The sequence below is a fragment of the Chiloscyllium plagiosum genome, unplaced genomic scaffold (assembly GCF_037043375.1).
Source record: "Chiloscyllium plagiosum isolate Xiang-an unplaced genomic scaffold, Cpla_swu_hap1 HiC_scaffold_42, whole genome shotgun sequence".
Classification (NCBI taxonomy): domain Eukaryota; kingdom Metazoa; phylum Chordata; class Chondrichthyes; order Orectolobiformes; family Hemiscylliidae; genus Chiloscyllium; species Chiloscyllium plagiosum.
In genome coordinates, this window is record NW_028270180.1 from 4580771 (window position 1) to 4600007 (window position 19237).

Consider the following 19237-nt stretch of genomic DNA (forward strand, 5'->3'; position numbering starts at 1 on the left):
AGTGAGGACTCTGAGCGGTGTTTTCTGAGTCTGCGCGATTGGAGCTTCGTGAATTCGGTGGGTGGCAGCCCCTCGGGAAATGGCGGCGTCGACTGGCCGCTGGTTTGGCTTCGGGTTTAATCAGTTCGGGCAGGTCGCCAACCGGAGGGAGCGCGAGGGGGACGGGAAGGTCCTGGAGCCCGTCACGGTGACCGTGCACAGCCCGGAGAAAGCCGGACAATGGCCGGCGGACAGATCCTCCCTGAGGAAGATGAGCCCAGCCTGGAGTTACACTGCCTGCCTGGGAGGTTAGGACTCGGGGGCTTCATGTGGCACGGGGTGGGGTGAGCCTCAGGTGAAGGAAGGTGCCTCACGGCAAGGGGGTGGAGTCTCATGGGATCGGCGGGGTCTGGGAAAGGAGGCGGGGTCTTTGGTAAAGGAGGTGGAGTCTGGGAAAGGAGGTGGGGGTCTGTGGGAAAGGAGGTGGGGTCTGGGAAAGGAGGCAGGTGTCTGGGAATGGAGGCGGGGTCTTTGGTAAAGGAGGTGGAGTCTGTGGGAAAGGAGGCGGAGTCTGTGGGAAAGGAGGTGGGGTCTGGGAAAGGAGGCAGGGTCTGTGGGAAAGGGGGCGGGGGTCTGTGGGAAAGGAGGCGGAGTCTGTGGGAAAGGAGGTGGGGTCTGGGAAAGGAGGCAGGGTCTGTGGGAAAGGAGGTGGGGTCTGGGAAAGAAGGTGGGGTCTGGGAAAGAAGGTGGGGTCTGGGAAAGGAAGTGGGGTCTGGGAAAGGAGGCGGGAGTCTGGGAAAGGAGGTGGGGTCTGTGGGAAAGGAAGTGGAGTCTGGGAAAGGAGGCAGGGGTCTGTGGGAAAGGAGGTGGAGGTCTGTGGGAAAGGAGGCGGGAGTCTGGGAAAGGAGGTGGGGTCTGTGGGAAAAGAGGCGGAGTCTGGGAAAAGAGGCGGAGTCTGGGAAAAGAGGCGGGGTCTGGGAAAGGAGGCGGGGTCTGGGAAAGGAGGCGGGAGTCTGGGAAAGGAGGCGGGAGTCTGGGAAAGGAGGCGGGAGTCTGTGGGAAAGGAGGTGGGGTCTTTGGGAAAGGAGGTGGGGTCTGTGGGAAAGGAGGTGGGGTCTGGGAAAGGAGGCAGGGGTCTGTGGGAAAGGAGGTGGAGGTCTGTGGGAAAGGAGGCGGGAGTCTGGAAAAGGAGGTGGGGTCTGTGGGAAAAGAGGTGGAGTCTGGGAAAGGAGGCAGGGGTCTGTGGGAAAGGAGGTGGAGTCTGTGGGAAAGGAGGTGGGGATCGTTTGTAAAGGAGGCGGGGTCTTTGGTAAAGGAGGCGGGATCTGTGGGAAAGGAGGTGGAGTCTGTGGGAAAGGAGCTGGAATCTGGGAAAGGAGGCAGGGGTCTGTGGGAAAGGATGTGGGGGTCTGTGGGAAAGGAGGTGGGGTCTGTGGGAAAGGAGGCGGGGTCTGTGGGAAAGGAGGTGGAGTCTGGGAAAGGAGGCAGGGTCTGTGGGAAAGGGGGCGGGGGTCTGTGGGAAAGGGGGCGGGGGTCTGTGGGAAAGGAGGCGGAGTCTGTGGGAAAGGAGGTGGGGTCTGGGAAAGGAGGTGGCAGTCTGGGAAAGCAGGTGGAGTCTGAGAAAGGAGGTGGAGGTCTATGGGAAAGGAGGTGGGGTCTGTGGGAAAGGAGGTGGGAATCTGGGAAAGGAGGCGGTGTTCTGTGGGAAAGGAGGCGGTGTTCTGTGGGAAAGGAGGCGGTGTTCTGTGGGAAAGGAGGCGGGGGTCTGTGGGAAAGGAGGCGGGGGTCTGTGGGAAAGGAGGCGGGGGTCTGTGGGAAAGGAGGCGGAGGTCTGTGGGAAAGGAGGCGGGGGTCTGTGGGAAAGGAGGCGGGTGTCTGTGGGAAAGGAAGCGGAATATGTGAGGAAAGGGGTGGTGTCAGGGTGAGACCACAACCACCTGATGAAGGAGCGACTATCTGAAAGCTAGTGCTTCCTATTAAACCTGTGGGACTATAACCTGGTGATTTTTAGCAAGGTGAGGGGACAGTGTCTAGGAATGGGGTCTTGGGGAGAGGGGATGGAGTCTCGTGGAGGGGTAGAGTATGGGGATGGGATGGGATGGAGTCTTAGGAATGAGGGGTGGAGTCAGGTGAGTTGGGGAAGAGTCTTCGGTAGGGGGTGTCTCTGGTGATTGTGGCGATTCTGAGGTGGAAAATATTTGCATCCGGAGCCATGAGTCTGCAAGTTATATGCATGCACAAGAAACAATTCTGAACGTGCATAAGTAAGCTATTCAGCCCCTTGAGCCTGCTTTGCAATTCCATAAAATCATGCCTAATCTGCTCCCCTGTTACACTCTATAGATATTCCCAGACCCGCTAAGTTTCTCCAGCTTCAGCATTCTAGGTTCTGCAGTATTTTGCTTTTATTCCCTATTTTTATTCTTCATTTGTTTTTGAAATCAAAGGGTGGAGGAGTTCCTGATGGCTAAGGTAGGGTGGTAAGTGGCAGCCATGAGGTTTTCTTGATGGTGTTTGACATTGACTCCAGTTCCTCAAGACATGATGTTGAGGATTCTCAGGGCCACATGTTCCCAAATATGCCATCGTGCTCCTGTGTTTCCATCAGGGATGGTGCCTTTACTTCATATACCCTGGTCCCCATATCTAACAAAATCTATCCAATTGAATTTTATTAAAGCTGGTCAACAGTTTGTTTCAATACTGATGTTTTCTGCATCTTGGCCCATTACACTTGCAAATGAGCAGTACTTCTATTAAGGTGAAAGTTGGCCCATTAAAAACGTAATGGAAAAATGCTTGAATCAATGCTTTCAGGGGAAGGGAAAAAAACAGGTTTACAGATTAATATCATTAAATGATTTTATCTTCTATTCTAGTTTTTTGTGGCAGAATAAACCCAAAGAAATCGTTGCATCTCATTAACTTATTTCAGTTTTGTTTCAGGTGATGGATCTACTTATTTGTTCGGCTTTGTTGATGGTCGCCCTTGGCAACAGATGTGCATTAATAACCAAGCCCATCAGGATTGCACGGACATCCTGTCCTCTGAGAAGTACTTATTAATGTTATGGCAGGATAGAGTGGAATGCAGGGATGTCCAGAAGCTTTGTACTGGAGAGGTCACGGGTGACTTGACTTGGACGAGGCAGCTGAAGGAAGGGGAAAAGCAATGTACAGGTTGGTAAGTAAAATGCAGTACAAGCCTTTCACCTACTCCTATTCCTACTGCTCTCTTTTGCTTTTTTAATATTTTCATGCATTTTCTGCCTCCTTGGGCTATTTCCTAGCTATATATGTAAACATAGATGCCAATGGTTCATTAGTACTGACCCATGTGGCTCAGTTTCAGTTGGAGGTGTGATTTGGCCCTATCTGTGTATAGTCTCTAGATGCTAGGTTTGGAGCACACTTCTGACTTTTTCTTTCATGTGCCTATTTCTTCCCTCATCTTGTAGGTAGTATAATTCAAGTCAGTGGTAATATTGAGTACCAGCTGAGACCGACTCAATCAGCAGAGATGGAATTGAACTTTCAAGTGTGTGTAACTGAGCTGTTAATTACTATATCAAAAAGTGTGGCGCTGGTAAAGCATAGCAAGTCAGGCACCATCCGAGGAGCAGGAGAGTTGACGTTTTGGGCATAAGTCCTTCATCAGGAATGTCAAATTACTATAACTGAGTTAATCAAATCTTGTAGTCAGAGACTTTTGCCAATTTATCAATATTTTCCTAAGTATTAAGGGTCTTCAAATAGATTTCTCACCACATACATATAGAAGAATTTAAAATGGGATGGGTTTTTTTTGTAATTAGATGCTGTGGTTCATGCTTTGGTAAAATTTGTTTCACCTATCAAATTTGTTTCAATTAACACTGGTAATAACTGTGTTGATAGATCCCTGGTGATTACAGTATGGCAGTTAGAAGATTTGCTGCTTTTTGTCTTTTGGCTTCCATTTAAAGCCACTTGAACTCTGCTGTGCAGCTCTCATACTCTGTCCTGGGAGTGTTTGATGGGAACATGTAGAGAAAGTTTTACTCTGTATGTAACCCTGTGTTGTCCTTGTCGTGGGAGTATTTGGTGGGAACAGTGCAAGGAAGTTTTACTTTCAGTTTAAAAGAGTAAAATTTAACACATTACTGGCAAGACACGTTAGACCTGTCCTGGCGTTTGTCTGGTGAATGAGGCTCCCCCCCATTAAAGTGACATTGTGTATTTGCAGTAAGCTTGTTTTCTTTTTCTTTGTGTGGGGAAGCCTACGCAGTGACATGAATTGGAAAATCACAGGTGAAGTTCAATGTGCTGTCATTTGTAATTACACACTGATCAGAGCAGCCCTTGAATAAGACATTTGGTAAGTTTGTGGCCATGGGCACTGATAATGAATAACATTGTTCTGCAACAATTACACCCAATTATTGAGCTAACCTATTTATTGAGTACTAGTATCTAAAACTAAATTAATATTTAATATTCATTGGTATGCTGCACATTAGGACATTGAAAAACAGTTCCTGCATTCAGAGCTAATGTGTTGTGACAATATCTCCTGTAGAGGTAAGTTGAGTACTTTGTACAACAGCCAACCCAAAATCCCATTGCTGAGAACAATGTTTAAACTCTATTGGTAATCTTTGAAAGGATATTCACTTGCTTATAATTTCAGTACAGTTGTTGTATAAACACGCTCTACATTGAATTTGATTCCACTGTGCAAGTGTTGTAATACAGTTAATGCTGCAATGTTATTTTTTCTGCCATGAGGAAACAGGGAATTAATTGGGAATGGTTCCTGGTGATGTATCAACTCCAGTTTAAATCAGTGGAAGATGACTTAGTGCTCTCCTCTCATTAATCAAGATGTGCAGTTGACTTATGCATCAGGATCAAATTACTCCTCAAAGAGAATTCAATTTGACTGATGTGGCTTGCTGGTTAAATACATGGCTGAGATTAATAACAAGTCACAGGGCCTGACAGTTCCTGATTCTGTGCCAAGATGGTGGGGGTGCTATAACTTGCTACACTCTCCCTAATTTAAGAAGCAAGAGAAGAACCTAAACATGCTGTAAAATTGTAGCATGTCTCTTAGAAACTTTCTTGTGAATACATTAATCTTCTTTTACTGTTGTTGATCGGCTATACATTTTGTGTTGCAATTGGAAGAGCTGGGTAATGATGAGGAGTGGCACCTTGGGCTGAGTTATTGTTATTTGGCCCAGGAACACAGATTCCATTAAAACACCTTTTTGTTTCATCCAAATTAATTTATTAACTCAGTGAAGACACTAGGTCTTTATGTTTTTGCCTCTTTGGGTAGTTTTTCTAATTACCAGGGAATGACAAGGTAAAACACTTATTTTATTCCTCTGTTTTCCCCCTCTAAGCACTTCCACTGATCCCTGGTGGGTATGTCACAACAACACCTCCGTTTTACAAACCATTGTCACCACAACTTCGTGCGAAAAAGCTGGCACTTGGCAGTGAGCATGCTGTCCTCCTGAACTGTGATTTGACAGTGTATTCCTGGGGCTCAGGACGGTAAGACTTACTCTGTAGCTGTGTGTGTGCTCGTAGATTATTGACTAATATTCTAGATTTTAGACTCAATATAACAGTTGTTAAAAGGATTCCGTAGCAACCAAGAGGTTGGTTTAAATCTAGTTATTCAAATGTGTTTTTGTACCCAGCCTTAAGGGATCTATGCATGACCCATGTGGGTTAAAACACTATTTTTTGCCTAAATTTGAAATGATGATGGAATTCCCATTTGTCATTAGTGACCATAACAAGCTGATGTAAATTTTAAAAATTTCTTATATAGCATGATGTCACTTTCTATCTTTTATAATATTAAAGGTGTTGAATAATTGCTTGTTATTGTCTTGGATATTAGAGCCTCTAAATATGGTTAAACTTCAGTGGTAATGGTTAGATATTCTGAAAATAGCTCTGATCATTGTACCATATCTCCCATTCATTTAATATTGATTTTATCTTTAAGATCAATTCTGCTTCAGTTTTCAAACCATTATTTCATTTTGTACGTACTTGATTCAATCTTTGTTATGATATTGAATTATACTATCCTGTACATTAAGCATTTGTACATTGTTTGATATTTGACCTGGTACATTTTGACCTGACTTGTGGAAATATGCTCCTGACCTCAGGAGCAATAATGTGAAAATTGAACTTGGCCTTGGATTAAGAAATGTAGATTTGATTGGTTACAGCTTAAATTTAGCCATCCAATAATTCTGGATCTAAAATACCATTAACTGATTAAGTGAAATCCACAAAATGAGCATTCTTGATGCTCCATTGCAGAATAAAAACCATAAAAACAAGGTCTAGTTTATTTGCTTGTTTCTGCTGAGTTGATTGATCACGGTTAGATGTAACCACTGAATGACTGCCCTTGGGCCATGGTGAAAAGTACCAGCCAATGTTCCAATTGCTGTTTAATATCCACTGAACCATTTGGAAAGTGAACATGGTTTGGCAGCGTTGGACTTGGCCATAATAAAATTTCAAGCGGAAATAACGTGCCGGCATTAATTATACAGACTTGTGCATGAAGTACTGAAGGGCAGTGAGCACCACTACAAAAGTACAGAAGCACCTCCAGCATTAGGGGAAAGAGAATATCTGGGGGGAAAAAAATGAAAACTGAACAGCTTTCAGTTTGGAAAATGCTTTGTGGTTGTTACCATGGAACTGATTTCACACCTTTATAGGTGCTCTGATCTTTGTTAAAATAGCATTGACAGCATTGTATGGTAATTTTAACTGAGAGTACATCTCCTTCTCTAAACTTACAGCTTTTTCAACACTATTCTCCAAATATATCCATCATTACGTATTTCCTATCTTTACAAATATTTTCGGTATCAACCTTTTCTGCTATGGTGTCACTCCTGCTATTGTTGATTTGTTTTTTGTCTGTGAAACCTCTCGGGACTGATTTACTTTGGGAAGGAACTTGAAGGTTGTTGAAGATATTGAAACAACGCTTGTTTTTCATTGTAGTGATATTTTTGCAGGCATGGTCAGTTGGGACATGGTGGTGTTGAGGATGAAGCAGAACCACGTATTGTGGAGGCATTACATGGGCTGGCTATGGCTGAAGTAGCAGCTGGAGGCTGGCATTCTGTGAGTTCAAGTGGTAAGGTATATTGCTGCAGTAGCATCTTCATTTACAATATATTTACAGATACCTGAACTTCCTCTCGTACGCCCTTCTCTGACACTGGTATTTTGTAGTACTGGAGACAAATGGTCGTGCAGTTTCTTTTCCCCATAGGAATACTATGTCAGTATCCTCACTACTGCTTGCTGATAAAGGTCACTTTTCTCCATGTATGATGGCAGACCCTGCTGTTGATGGTATATTAACCAAGTGTTTTAATTGTATTCAGCTGGTGGACTTGGGATTCATTTAACCTAATATAAATAGAAGACTCTGGTTGTTGCATTTGGCTCCTGTTCTATCCTTCACTGCCTTTATGTCTGAAACTGAGTGTCACATCTACAAGACTGTTCCAAAACAACTTTTCACCTGGTTTCTTCTCCTGTGCCTCTGCAAATATTGAGGCATACTGGAGCATCTCATACCCCTGGTGCCTCATTCATGTGATCTTTTTATTTGTGAGCCTGAGTATTCATTTAAGGAAACCATATCATTTGAGCCAGGTCCTGTCCTTATCTGATTGGCCAGGGATGGCCATTTACAGCAGTAGCATTAAGATTTGTTTCTCTAAGGTCCATCTGATGACTTTACTTGGATCAACTAATTTTCCTGATGAAGGGCTTTTGCCCGAAACATCGATTTTGCCTGTCCTCGGATGCTGCCTGAATTGCTGTGCTCTTCCAGCACCACTAATCCAGAATCTGGTTTCCAGCATCTGCAGTCATTGCTTTTACCTCAACTAATTTAGAATAGAGCAAGAATCAAGCAGGGGACCTTCTGCTCTGTATACTCCAGTATAACACTATGCATTTACCCAATAATAGCAGTTTCTAAAATAGGTTGTTTAGGAATGACAGTGGGGTACCATAGTTGGTTAAGGCTCTCTGAATAACTGAGAAATTACAGGAATCTAAAGCACAACTGTTATAAAGTCTAGATGTTTACCCACATCTGCCATTGGCAATACTTAAATGTGTAAGTCTGGTTTCTGAATATATTTATTCAAAACTTGCCATTATTTGTCCTTGTGTTTTCTTTTTAAATCCCTTTAGCATCAGGAGATTTGTATGTTTGGGGATGGAATGAGTCTGGGCAGTTGGGCCTTCCTGCAAAGTCATGCTCTGAGGAGAAGCAGCGGAAGACCTCTTGGCAGAAGGGGCTCTCAAGAGAGGGTAAGATGAGAATTATTGTGTACCTCTGAAATGTAAGGATACTTTCAACAAAGATTGAGTTGCAAGATTTGCCCTTGCTGTGCTACATGTTCCTTCTTTACGTTGACGCTTTTCACTCTTGGTGAATACTACTGTGTAGTGCAACTGAAGGATGAATGTTTGTTTTATGCATAATCCAAAGACTGACGAGATCGCTAATGGTCTTGAAGAGTGTGTTGTCTCACACAAGCAGAGGTATGTTTTAATGTTTTAGTAATACTTGTAATAAAATTACATGTGTTCTTTTCTACTAATTGCCAGAAACAAATGTGTACTTTTTAACTATGTTTCATTCTTTTGTTCCCTCCGAGAAGTGAGATGGTCTCATATTGCAGTGTGAAAATTTTGTACACACAGGTTGCCCTATGCATAAAGAGATATAAGAAATGTGATATATGTTCATGAAAGCTTATGTGTTCTTTGAAAATAAAAGAAACTATTTCTTGTCACTTGTGCTTTTCCTTGAAAATGTTCTTTTAAACATTTGTTGCTGAAAGGGGTTTTAATATTTCTGGGATACCGAAACCGATGACATTTCAGGTTTATGAGCCACAACCCAGCAATGGCTGCCTTGAAACTTTCCTGGGTCTTACATTGATAAAGTCTCTTCTAAATCATCACAATTTTTAAATGATAGATGTGACATAACTGACCTTTTTAAATTAGGGATCATGGCAATTTTCAAGCTTTGAAATGCAAAGGATGGGAAATGTTTGGGGAGCGCTGCGCTATGTATGCACCAATGCATTGTTGGAGAAAACAACACACATTTTTGTTGAAGCCTTTTGCCTTGCACTCATCAGGACAGTTCACAAGGAAAACATTTTAAGGGGAAAGCCGAGTTTAAAATATTGGGGGAGGAGTAGTCATGGGTTGGCAAGTGAAATCTGGTAGAACTATTGCACCAGTTAACAATGACTGACAGTTCACTCCCAGCCTCTATTTAATTTTTAACCCAGGCAGGTTCATTCCGATTGGTCAAGGTATTGAATCTACACTGTGCAATACTGCAGTTTGGTTATGTAATACATCACATCTGAAACTGATCCTGTATCACCTTATATAAGGAAGGATAAACTTGCCATAGAGAGAGTGCAACAAGGATTCAACAACTAATCCCTGGGATTTAGAATTGTGCTATGAGGAAAGATAGAGGAACCTGAGTCTGTACTCTCTCGAGTTTTGAAGAATGAGAGGTGACCACATTGGCACTTAGAAAATTCTTACAGGGCATCACAGGGATGTTGATAAAATGTTTCTTCTGGCTGATGTGTATAAAACAAGGCAACGTAATCTCAGAATAAGGTTAGAGTGTTTAAGACTGAAATGAGGAAGTTCTTTACTCAGAGGGTGGTGAATCATTGGCATTTTGCACTCTAGAGTACTGTGGAAGCGCAATAATTGCGCTTTTACAAAACCAAAATTGCTAGATTTTGGAAGACTAATGACATCAAGGAATACAGAGAGTGTGTGGGAAAGTGGTGTTGAAACAGTTGATAAGCCATGATCTATTTGAATGGTGGAGCTTGATGGGCTGAATGGCCAACTCCTGTTCCCATGGACTGATCTGGTGGACGTGCGTTTTCAAGCAGAATTGCTTTATTGGGAGAGAAGAAAATGCTTGAATTTAAACGTAGGAACACTGAGTGTAGTTGCGTTGTCTACTATGGTTCCATTAGCTATTTCAGATAAGTGACTGCCAATTCTGAAACCTCCCTGGTCAGTGTGACCATAAAACATAAGAGCAACCGTATCCATTCAGCCCAACAAGCCTGCTCCTCCGTTCCATGAGATCATGGCTGATCTGAAAATCCCCAACTCCACTTACCTGTCTTATCCCCGAAATCCTCAATTTCTTTTCTGATTAAAAGTCTATCTGATCCTTGAATATACTTATTGACCTAGCCACTGCAGCCCTCTGCAGAGAAGAATTCCACAGATTGATTACTTGTTAGGAGGAAAGATTTCTCCTTGCTCTGTCTTAAATGGGCAACTTCTTACTCTGATACAGGTATTATGTCCTCTGCTCCTAGATCTCTTTACATTCGCACTGTCAAGCCACCTAAGAATTGTGTATGTTTCAATAAGATTAGCTTCTCATTTTCTAAACTCCAGTGAGTACAAACCCAACCTACTCAAACAACTTAGTGAACCTCTGGAAGGTTCCAATGCTAGAATATTTTTCCTTAGATTAGAGTAGCCAAAACTGTTCACAGTATTCCAGATCTGGTCTGACTAGTGCCTTGTGTAGTTTTTGCATGACCTACCTATTTTTATCAAACACAGAGAATACAGGTCTGGCAGCATCTGTGGAGAGAGAAAGTGTTTATGTTTTCGGTCTGATGTGACTTCTTAAGAAGAGTTATATCAGACTTGGAACATTTTCTTTGTTGCTCTCCAAAGATGCTGCCAGATTTGCTGTGTTTCACCAGTGTTCTGTGCTTGTTTCAGCTTTCAGTAATTTGCTTTTATTCCCTATTTTTATATTTCATTTTTTAAAAATAAAATTTAACAGTTCATTTGCCTTCCCTATTACCCACTGAACCTGAATGCCAGCTTTTTATGGTTCATGCACAAGGATCTCAATTCATCTGTGCTGCAACTTTCTGCAGTCTTTCTCCATCTAATTATTATTCAGCTCTTTATCCTATCAAATTGCAGAGCCATACGTTTTCCTTACATTTTCTCACATTGTGTTCCATCTGCAATTTTTACCCATTCATTTTGTGTCATCCTCAATACTTTTTTCCCACTTATTATCATGTCATCTGCAAAGTTTGCATCTATCAACAAGTTGTTAATATATATCATAACTGTGGCCTCAGTACTAATCCTTGTGGAACTTTGAGTTACATCCATCCTGAAAATGTCCCCTTTATCCAAACTCTTCATCTGTAGCCAATCTCTATCCATGCTGAGTTATTACCCCCAACATGGGCCTTTAACTTAAGTAGCCTTACATACAATAAACGTCAAAAGCCTTTTAGAAATCCAACTGTATTGCATCTACTGATTCTCCTTTATATATCTTGCTTGTTACCTTCTCAAAGAACCATTAGAAATTTGCCAGATATGATTTCTCCTTCATGGAGCCATGCTGACGCTGCTTAATTATGTTATGTATTTGTACAGTCCGTATTGTTAAATAATAATAAAACACATTTTCTTAAAAACACGTTTTCCAATGGTGTGGCTCAGCTGCTTGCTCTCTTAATTAGCTAAGCTATCCATGTCCAAATGTTTAAATGTTTTAACTGTGTGTTGCTATCTCAGATTCTGCCATGCCCCTTGGTATTACAGTATTACCTCCAAAAATGAGGCAGACAAACTCTCAAGTTTGAAACTTTATTGCTGGAACAGCACAGCAGGTCAGGCAGCATCCAGGGAACAGGAGATTCGACGTTTCGGGCACAGGCCCTTCTTCAGGAATCCATTGTTCCAGCAATAAAGTTTCAACTTTGATCTCCAGCATCTGCAGACCTCACTTTCTCCTCCCAGACAAACTCTCAAGCCATTGAAAGTCATAAAACCGTTCAAAAATGGTGATTTTACTGTCTTGACCCAAAAGCTCCCAGTGCATTTGTTTTTGTGCCAGTCTTTTTGAGTGTAACTGAATTCTCAGCATGTCTCTACAGAACATTGGCCTTGGGAAGACCACACTGCGAAGTTACAATGTTGGTTTTGCACTAACCTAATGTAAGAGATTAGCATGTGTAGATTAGAGTTGAAGTTATTCAGAGCAGATGCATACTAGTGACCTTACGTAGTTGCAGCATTGCCCCAGCATACAAATGAGACAGGTTGAGCATCAATGAGAACTGACAAATTACTCAATGACTTCTTTATATTTGATGTGATTCATTTCATGATCATCACTTTTCATGTTAATTTTTTTTTAAACAGCAATAAGTATTCACTTTGTTTACTAGGATTAGCTGATGTGTATGTATTAACGTTAAACTTAGTCTCTGATTTTACATACATTTTACTCACAGTCACGCCGTCCTTGAGTGATGCAAACAACAGGGTTATAAAATCTGCAAATAAGAAAGCAGATGGGGATGATTCTAACGTCTTCATCTCAATTCAAGCATTTCCCGCACTGCTGGATTTACCAGAAGAGTCAGAGGTCAGCAAAGTCAGCTGTGGGTCACGACATAGTGCGGTCATCACCAGTAAGTAACAGCCATTGCTGAGTACTGCTAATATTTTTGGCTTGGTAAATTGGCTTGAAGAAAACTGATTGTTTTGAGAGGTTCACGGGATGTAGCCACTAAGCTCCAATTTAAAACAAGTCACTTTAATGTGATAATGTTGAATTTTAACATTGGGAGAGTCTGTCTCCTTCCATGCTGTCTAAATGAGATGGTTAACTCTGAAGGTTACTCTCTGGTACTTACTGTCCTGATAAGCATTAAGTATTATATTCTATTTACCAGATTATTGATTTGCCATACTATTGGTAGTGAACAGAAAATCTTCTCCAAAAGGAGCGCTCAAAACTAAAAATGAGAAGAATAAGCTAAAACTGAAACAGGAATGATACAATAAAGCTAGATTAATATTTGAAACATTAACATGTCTTTCTACCACTTTGTGATAAACTGTCATAGCAATTTCAGTAAAGCTCTTGGGTCTTATTATTTGAATACATTGCCGACGAGATAAATCAGTGAAGATTAGTCTGTTCTCAAAATTATAAATGATTTATTTTCATTTCTTTCATGATGTGGAGGCATTATTTATTTGCTATTAATAACGAACCTTTGAACTTGAACTTACAATTGAAATTCTATTTGTGGGCTTTTTTTAGATTACTTACAATGTGGAAACAGGCCTTTCAGCCCAACAAGTCCACACTGACCCTCTGATGAGCAACCCGCCCAGACCCATTACATTACATTTACCCCTTCACCTAACACTGGGCAATTTAGCATGGCCAGTTCACCTAACCTGCACATTTTTTTCTTGGACTGTTGGAGGAAACCGGAGCACCCGGGGGAAACCCACGCAGACATGGGGAGAATGTGCAAACTCCACACAGACAGTTGCCTGAGGCGGGAATTTCACCCCATGGTAAAATGTGTCAAGGAAAACTCATATGAATTAGGAGCAGGAATAGACCTTCGACACAATTCACTAGAGTAATGCATTGGAAGTGAAACCCCATTATATCTAGAGTCGTACAGTTATAAAGATTTGATACAATCATGGAATTGCCCAACTGCATCTACCTTTCCGATTCAACTTTTAAATAACATACAGACCAGGATTTAATTATTAGCAAGTAAATAACCATTTACTGTAATTAAACTGTTTTGAACTAATGGCTGGAAAGAAACATGAATTGCTAACTTCTAACTCTATAACTTAAATTATGCCCTTCTTTGTAAAGTTCCTGAACACACACACATATACACTCAATGAGCCAAGAGAAGACACAAGTACTGTATTATGAGTTGAGAGTGAGTAGAAAGACTGAAACACAGTTCTGCCACTAGTCTGAATCACAGATATCAATGACTAGTTTTATTTTAGCTTTCTTTGCTAATGACAAGTTTGTGGATATATTGATCCTTAGTCTATCATTAATTGAGGAACGTGTTTTTTCCTTTTCGTTTTCCTTTCAACATAGGAATTTATAGAAACGGCATTTACAAGGAAATAGTGAGTGAGAGAGGATATCAGGAGATTTTCTATCTCTTAACACAGGAGAGAGAGAGAAAGAGATTTAAGTACCTTCACTCTCCAGGCTAGAAGCTTTTGCTATTGACCACACAGAGCTCTGGTCATATGCCCAGGAACTAATAAAGTGGTCGTTACTATACTGAGCCCAGAACAATTGACCATGATTGGGAAAAAAAAATCAAAAAACTATGGGCAAAACTGCTGTGAATACAATTAGACTGCAATTTTGTCTAGAATTCTCCTTTGTTGCTTGAATAAGGTAACATTTGTGGATTGGGGTGACAGTGTGTTCCAGTAACATGTTCTTAAAACAGCAAATATCATCTTCCACAATTTCCTTTTCTCAAGCCATCATCATCTCCCATATTTTAGACCACAGTTCTTAAAAATAAGGATTCTTTGCTTCATTTGGCTCCTCGGGCCTGCTCTCTACAATTCAGCAACTGATAGAACATAGAAGAATACAGCGCAGTACAGGCCCTTGGGCCCTCGATGTTGCGCCGATCCAAGCCCACCTAAACTACACTAACCCACTATCCTCCATATACCTATCCAATGCCCTCTTAAATGCCCATAAAGAGGGAGAGTCCACCACTGTTACTGGCAGGGCATTCCATGAACTAACGACTCGCTGAGTGAAGAACCTACCCCTAACATCAGTCCTATATCTACCCCCCCTTAATTTAAAGCTATGCCCCCTTGTAATACCCGACTCAATACGCGGGAAAAGGTTCATACTGTCGACCCTATCTAACCCCCTAATCATCTTGTACACCTCAATCAAGTCACCCCTAAACCTTCTTTTCTCTAGTGAAAACAGCCCCAAGTGCCTCAGTCTTTCCTCATACGATTTTCCTTCCATACCAGGCAACATCCTGGTAAACCTCCTCTGCACCCGTTCCAATGCCTCCACATCCTTCCTATAGTATGGCGACCAAAACTGCACACAATATTCCAGATGCGGCCGTACCAGAGTCTTATACAACTGCATCATGACCTCAGGACTCCGGAACTCAATTCCTCTACCAATAAAAGCCAGTACGCCATATGCCTTCCTCACCGCACTATTTACCTGGGTGGCAACTTTCAGAGATCTGTGTACATGGACACCAAGATCCCTCTGCTCATCCACACTACCAAGTATCCGACCATTAGCCCAGTACCCCATCTTTTTGTTATTCTTCCCAAAGTGAATCACCTCGCACTTAGCTACATTGAATTCCATCTGCCACCTTTCTGCCCAGCTCTGCAGCTTCTCTATATCCTGCTGTAACCTGCCACATGCTTCCTCACTGTCAACAACTCCTCCGACTTTCGTATCATCCGCAAACTTGCTCACCCAACCTTCTAACCCCTCTTCCAGGTCATTTATAAAAATGACAAACAGCAATGGTCCCAAAACAGATCCTTGCGGAACACCGCTAGTGACGGCACTCCATGAAGAAACTTTGCCATCAACTACTACCCTCTGTCTTCTTCCATCCAGCCAATTCCTAATCCAAACCTCCAACTCACCCTCAATGCCATATCTCTGTATTTTCTGCAGTAGCCTACCATGGGGAACCTTATCAAACGCCTTACTAAAATCCATATATACCACATCTACCGCTTTCCCCTCATCAACCTCCTTCGTCACCTTTTCAAAGAATTCAATAAGGTTTGTGAGGCACGACTTGCCCTTCACAAAACCATGCTGACTATCCTTGATCACATTATTCCTATCCAGATGTGCATAAATCCTATCCCTTACAATTCTCTCTAAGACTTTGCCCACAACAGAAGTGAGACTCACCGGCCTATAGTTACTAGGGCTATCCCTACTCCCCTTTTTGAACAAGGGAACCACATTTGCTATCCTCCAGTCTTCTGGGACTACTCCTGTAGACAAAGAGGACATAAAAATCAAGGCCAATGGCTCTGCAATCTCCTCCCTTGCTTCCCAGAGAATCCTAGGATAAATGCCATCAGGCCCAGGGGACTTATCTATTTTCACCTTTTCCAGGATTTCCAACACCTCTTCTCTACATACCTCAAAGCCATCCATTCTACTTATTTGTGACTCAGTATTCTCATCGACAACAATGCCCTGTTCCTGAGTAAATACTGAAGAAAAGTATTCATTCAGTGTCTCCCCAATCTCTTCCGCCTCCACACGCAACTTCCCCCTACTATCCTTGACTGGACCTATTCCTACCCTAGTCATTCTTTTATTCCTAACATACCTATAGAAAGCCTTAGGGTTTTCCCTAATCCTATCGACTAAGGACCTTTCATGTCCCCTCCTTGCTGCTTTTAGCTCTCTCTTCAGGTCCTTCCTGGCTACCCTATAACTCTCAATCGCCCCAATTGAACCTTCACGTCTCATCTTGAGATAGGCCGCCCTCTTCCATTTAACAAGGGATTCCAATTCCTTATTAAACCACGGCTCCCTCGCACGACCCTTTCCTTCCTGCCTGACAGGTACATAATTATCAAGGACACTCAATAGTTGCCCCTTGAACAAGTTCCACATATCATTTACACTCTTGCCTTGGAGTCTACTTTTCCAAGCCACACATCCTAAGTCATGCCTCACCGCATCATAATTTCCCTTACCCCAGCTATAATTCTTGCCCTGTAGTACACACTTATCCCTCTCCATCACGAGTGTAAAAATCACCGAATTATGGTCACTATCCCCAAAGTGCTCACCTACCTCTAATTCTAACACCTGGCCTGGTTCGTTACCCAGAACCAAATCCAGTATGGCCTCACCTCTTGTTGGCCTGTCTACATATTGTGTCAGGAAACTCTCCTGATCTGAATGTAACCTGATGTTCGTAAATCTCCAAATTATTTTTTATATTATTTCATTGTTGACTTGAACCGTATCATTTTCCCTCTTTTCCAGGGGAAGGTAACCTCTTCACCTGGGGCTGGGGTAAGTATTAATCCTGTTGGTGGTTGAAATAAGCTTTTGTGTTGATCTTTACTCAGCGGGTTTTTTTGCACTAGAAGGTTGAGAGTTTGGGCTCTTAATCTAGCTTGCAAATCATGTTGTATTGAGCATCATTATAAATGCCATCTTTTGAATCCGTTTCTGTTCTGACAGATATTGAAGATACCATAGCATTCTTAAAGCTCTTTGTGTGTCCTTTGGCGCAACCATTACAATATCAAACAGACTAATTATATAATTTGTTGATAAGTGGTTGAATGTTGCTTTTGTAAAACAGCAGATACATTCTCCTATTTTCAGTTACTGTGCTTCAAAAACAATTTGAGTGATGTCCTTTGTGACTTTCTTGTACGGATACAAGTGTATTATTTTCACGGGTTTGTTTACAGATTATTCATGTTTTCCAGGTAACTATGGGCAGCTTGGCCATGGACAGACTAATAGTTCTGATCTTCCAAGACTTGTTGAGTACTTTGTACAAAACCATCTTTCTGTTCTCGATGTTGTTTGTGGAACATGGAACACTTTTGTGTTTGCACAACAGGAAGAATTTTGAACCTTCGATGATTTCGTTCTATCAGTCACTGAAATACAATTGAGATCATGTCAAAGTTCAGCACAGTGGTGCAATGAGTAATCAAGCACTGAACTATATTAACTCTCCATTGTCAATTGTTGTTAAGTTACTCATGGTACTAATTGGCATTCCTGTGGGTTAGGAATGGGACAAAATGGACTGGTCTTTGTTGCTAATTTGTCCAGTGAACTGCATTTGGTGAGCTGGACTGTGGTGCTTCTGTGATAAAATTAGTCTGTGGACAATTTTAGTCTTGACCTTTGAGAAGAGTACCTACAATGGATAAAGTATTGGAAGAGCAAAAGTGCTCACATGACTTCAGGAAGAGAAAGTCTTGCTGAAGCTAAAACATTGGAATCAGAACAACCAGTGACATGGGAAGGAAGCAGCTGCTAGGACAGCAGTAAGTTGGAGACTTTATTAACTTATTGGTTCCTATTGATGCAGCAAGCATCATGCGCAGATCAGATTTCCTGGGCAATTGCTCAATTTAACATGTAAATTGTTGTAACATTCTCAACTCTAGTCTTTTTTTTTAGAATAGATTAGATTCCCCACAGTATGGAAACAGGCCATTTGGCCCAACAAGTCCACAACGATCCTCCGAAGAGTAACCCACCCAGACCCATTCCCCTACCCGATATTTACCCCTGACTAATACACCTAACACTATGGGCAATTTAGCATGACCAATTCATCTGACGTGCACATCTCTGGATTGTAGGAAGAAACCGGAGCACCTGGAGGAAACTCACACAGACATGGGGAGAATGTGCAAACTCCGCACAGACAATCTCCTGAGGCGGGAATCGAATCAGGGTCCCTGGCACTGAGGCAGCAGTGCTAACCACTGAGCCATCACCGTACTCTTCTTCACTATCACTCCAACCTGCTTCATCTCTCCATCTTGAGAAAAACTTATTTATCACTTTGTCTTTAGCTGCTTCCTCTAGCACTTTCCTAGTTGCAAACATTGTTTGAAATCTGTTAAATGTGTAACGTTTAACAAGGTATTAAAATGAAGAATTTTATATCACAGAAAAGCATTTTTATCAGCACCTAACAACCCGATGTTTGAAATTTAAAATTAAACACTTTTTCATTTTAATTTGACGCATTTTAAAATGTAACTTCTCTGCAATCACTTTTTAAGCAGGTTAATGGAACTACTCACTGCTCACTTCTGTAAAGGAGTGTCAAAGGTGAAGGCCTGTGGTCTCTGGCTTCTTTTACCTAGCTCGTGATTCATTTCTTCCTTCTAGTTTTGAGCACGATGTTGATATTACCTGATAGCCCATATTTGATGCTATTTTTGCGGCCTTTTCATCAGATATTAGAATTTGCAATTGGTGTTCTGACTTGGATGTAGATGTAATTGGCACTGGCTCAGCCACCTCCCGCTAAAGAATTCCCTGAGATTATAGTCTGTGTCTCCTGCATATATCTGAGTAGTCATGATTTGGAGACACCAGTGTTGGACTGGGGTGTACAAAGTTAGAAATGACACAACATTAGGTTATAGTCCAAAAGGTTTATTTGGAAGCACTAGCTTTCAGACCGCTGTTGAAGGAGCAGCGCTCCGAAAGTTAGTGCTTCCAAATAAACATGTTGGACTATAACCTGGTGTTGTGTGATTTCTAACCATGTCT

The 19237-nt window shown here is 41.9% G+C and overlaps 1 protein-coding gene across 2 annotated transcripts; it reads left to right on the plus strand.

Annotated features, from left to right (window-relative positions):
- Window positions 1–54: 54 nt before the first annotated feature.
- Window positions 55–17992, plus strand: rccd1 (RCC1 domain containing 1). Of its 2 annotated transcripts, none has more exons than XM_043680473.2 (8): window positions 55–287; window positions 2926–3159; window positions 5370–5523; window positions 7029–7150; window positions 8227–8346; window positions 12381–12560; window positions 16964–16993; window positions 17419–17992. In XM_043680473.2, exons 1-8 carry the CDS (start codon window positions 80–82, stop codon window positions 17565–17567), a joined length of 1197 nt encoding a protein of 398 aa, XP_043536408.2. In that variant the 5' UTR covers window positions 55–79; the 3' UTR covers window positions 17568–17992. The 2 variants fall into 2 exon arrangements, with proteins under 2 accessions (XP_043536408.2, XP_043536410.2); XM_043680475.2 differs by having other exon boundaries at window positions 93–287; window positions 2915–3159.
- The last annotated feature ends 1245 nt before the right edge of the window (window positions 17993–19237 follow it).

What these genes read in the sequence shown, in the direction of transcription:
- rccd1 (XM_043680473.2), top strand. Translation starts at nt 80, where the DNA reads ATGGCGGCGTCGACTGGCCGCTGGTTTGGCTTCGGGTTTAATCAGTTC. An exon ending in GAAGGGGCTCTCAAGAGAGG is followed by an intron (nt 8,347 to 12,380) that starts GTAAGATGAGAA and finishes TTTTACTCACAG; the next exon opens with TCACGCCGTCCTTGAGTGAT. An exon ending in ACATAGTGCGGTCATCACCA is followed by an intron (nt 12,561 to 16,963) that starts GTAAGTAACAGC and finishes CCTCTTTTCCAG; the next exon opens with GGGAAGGTAACCTCTTCACC.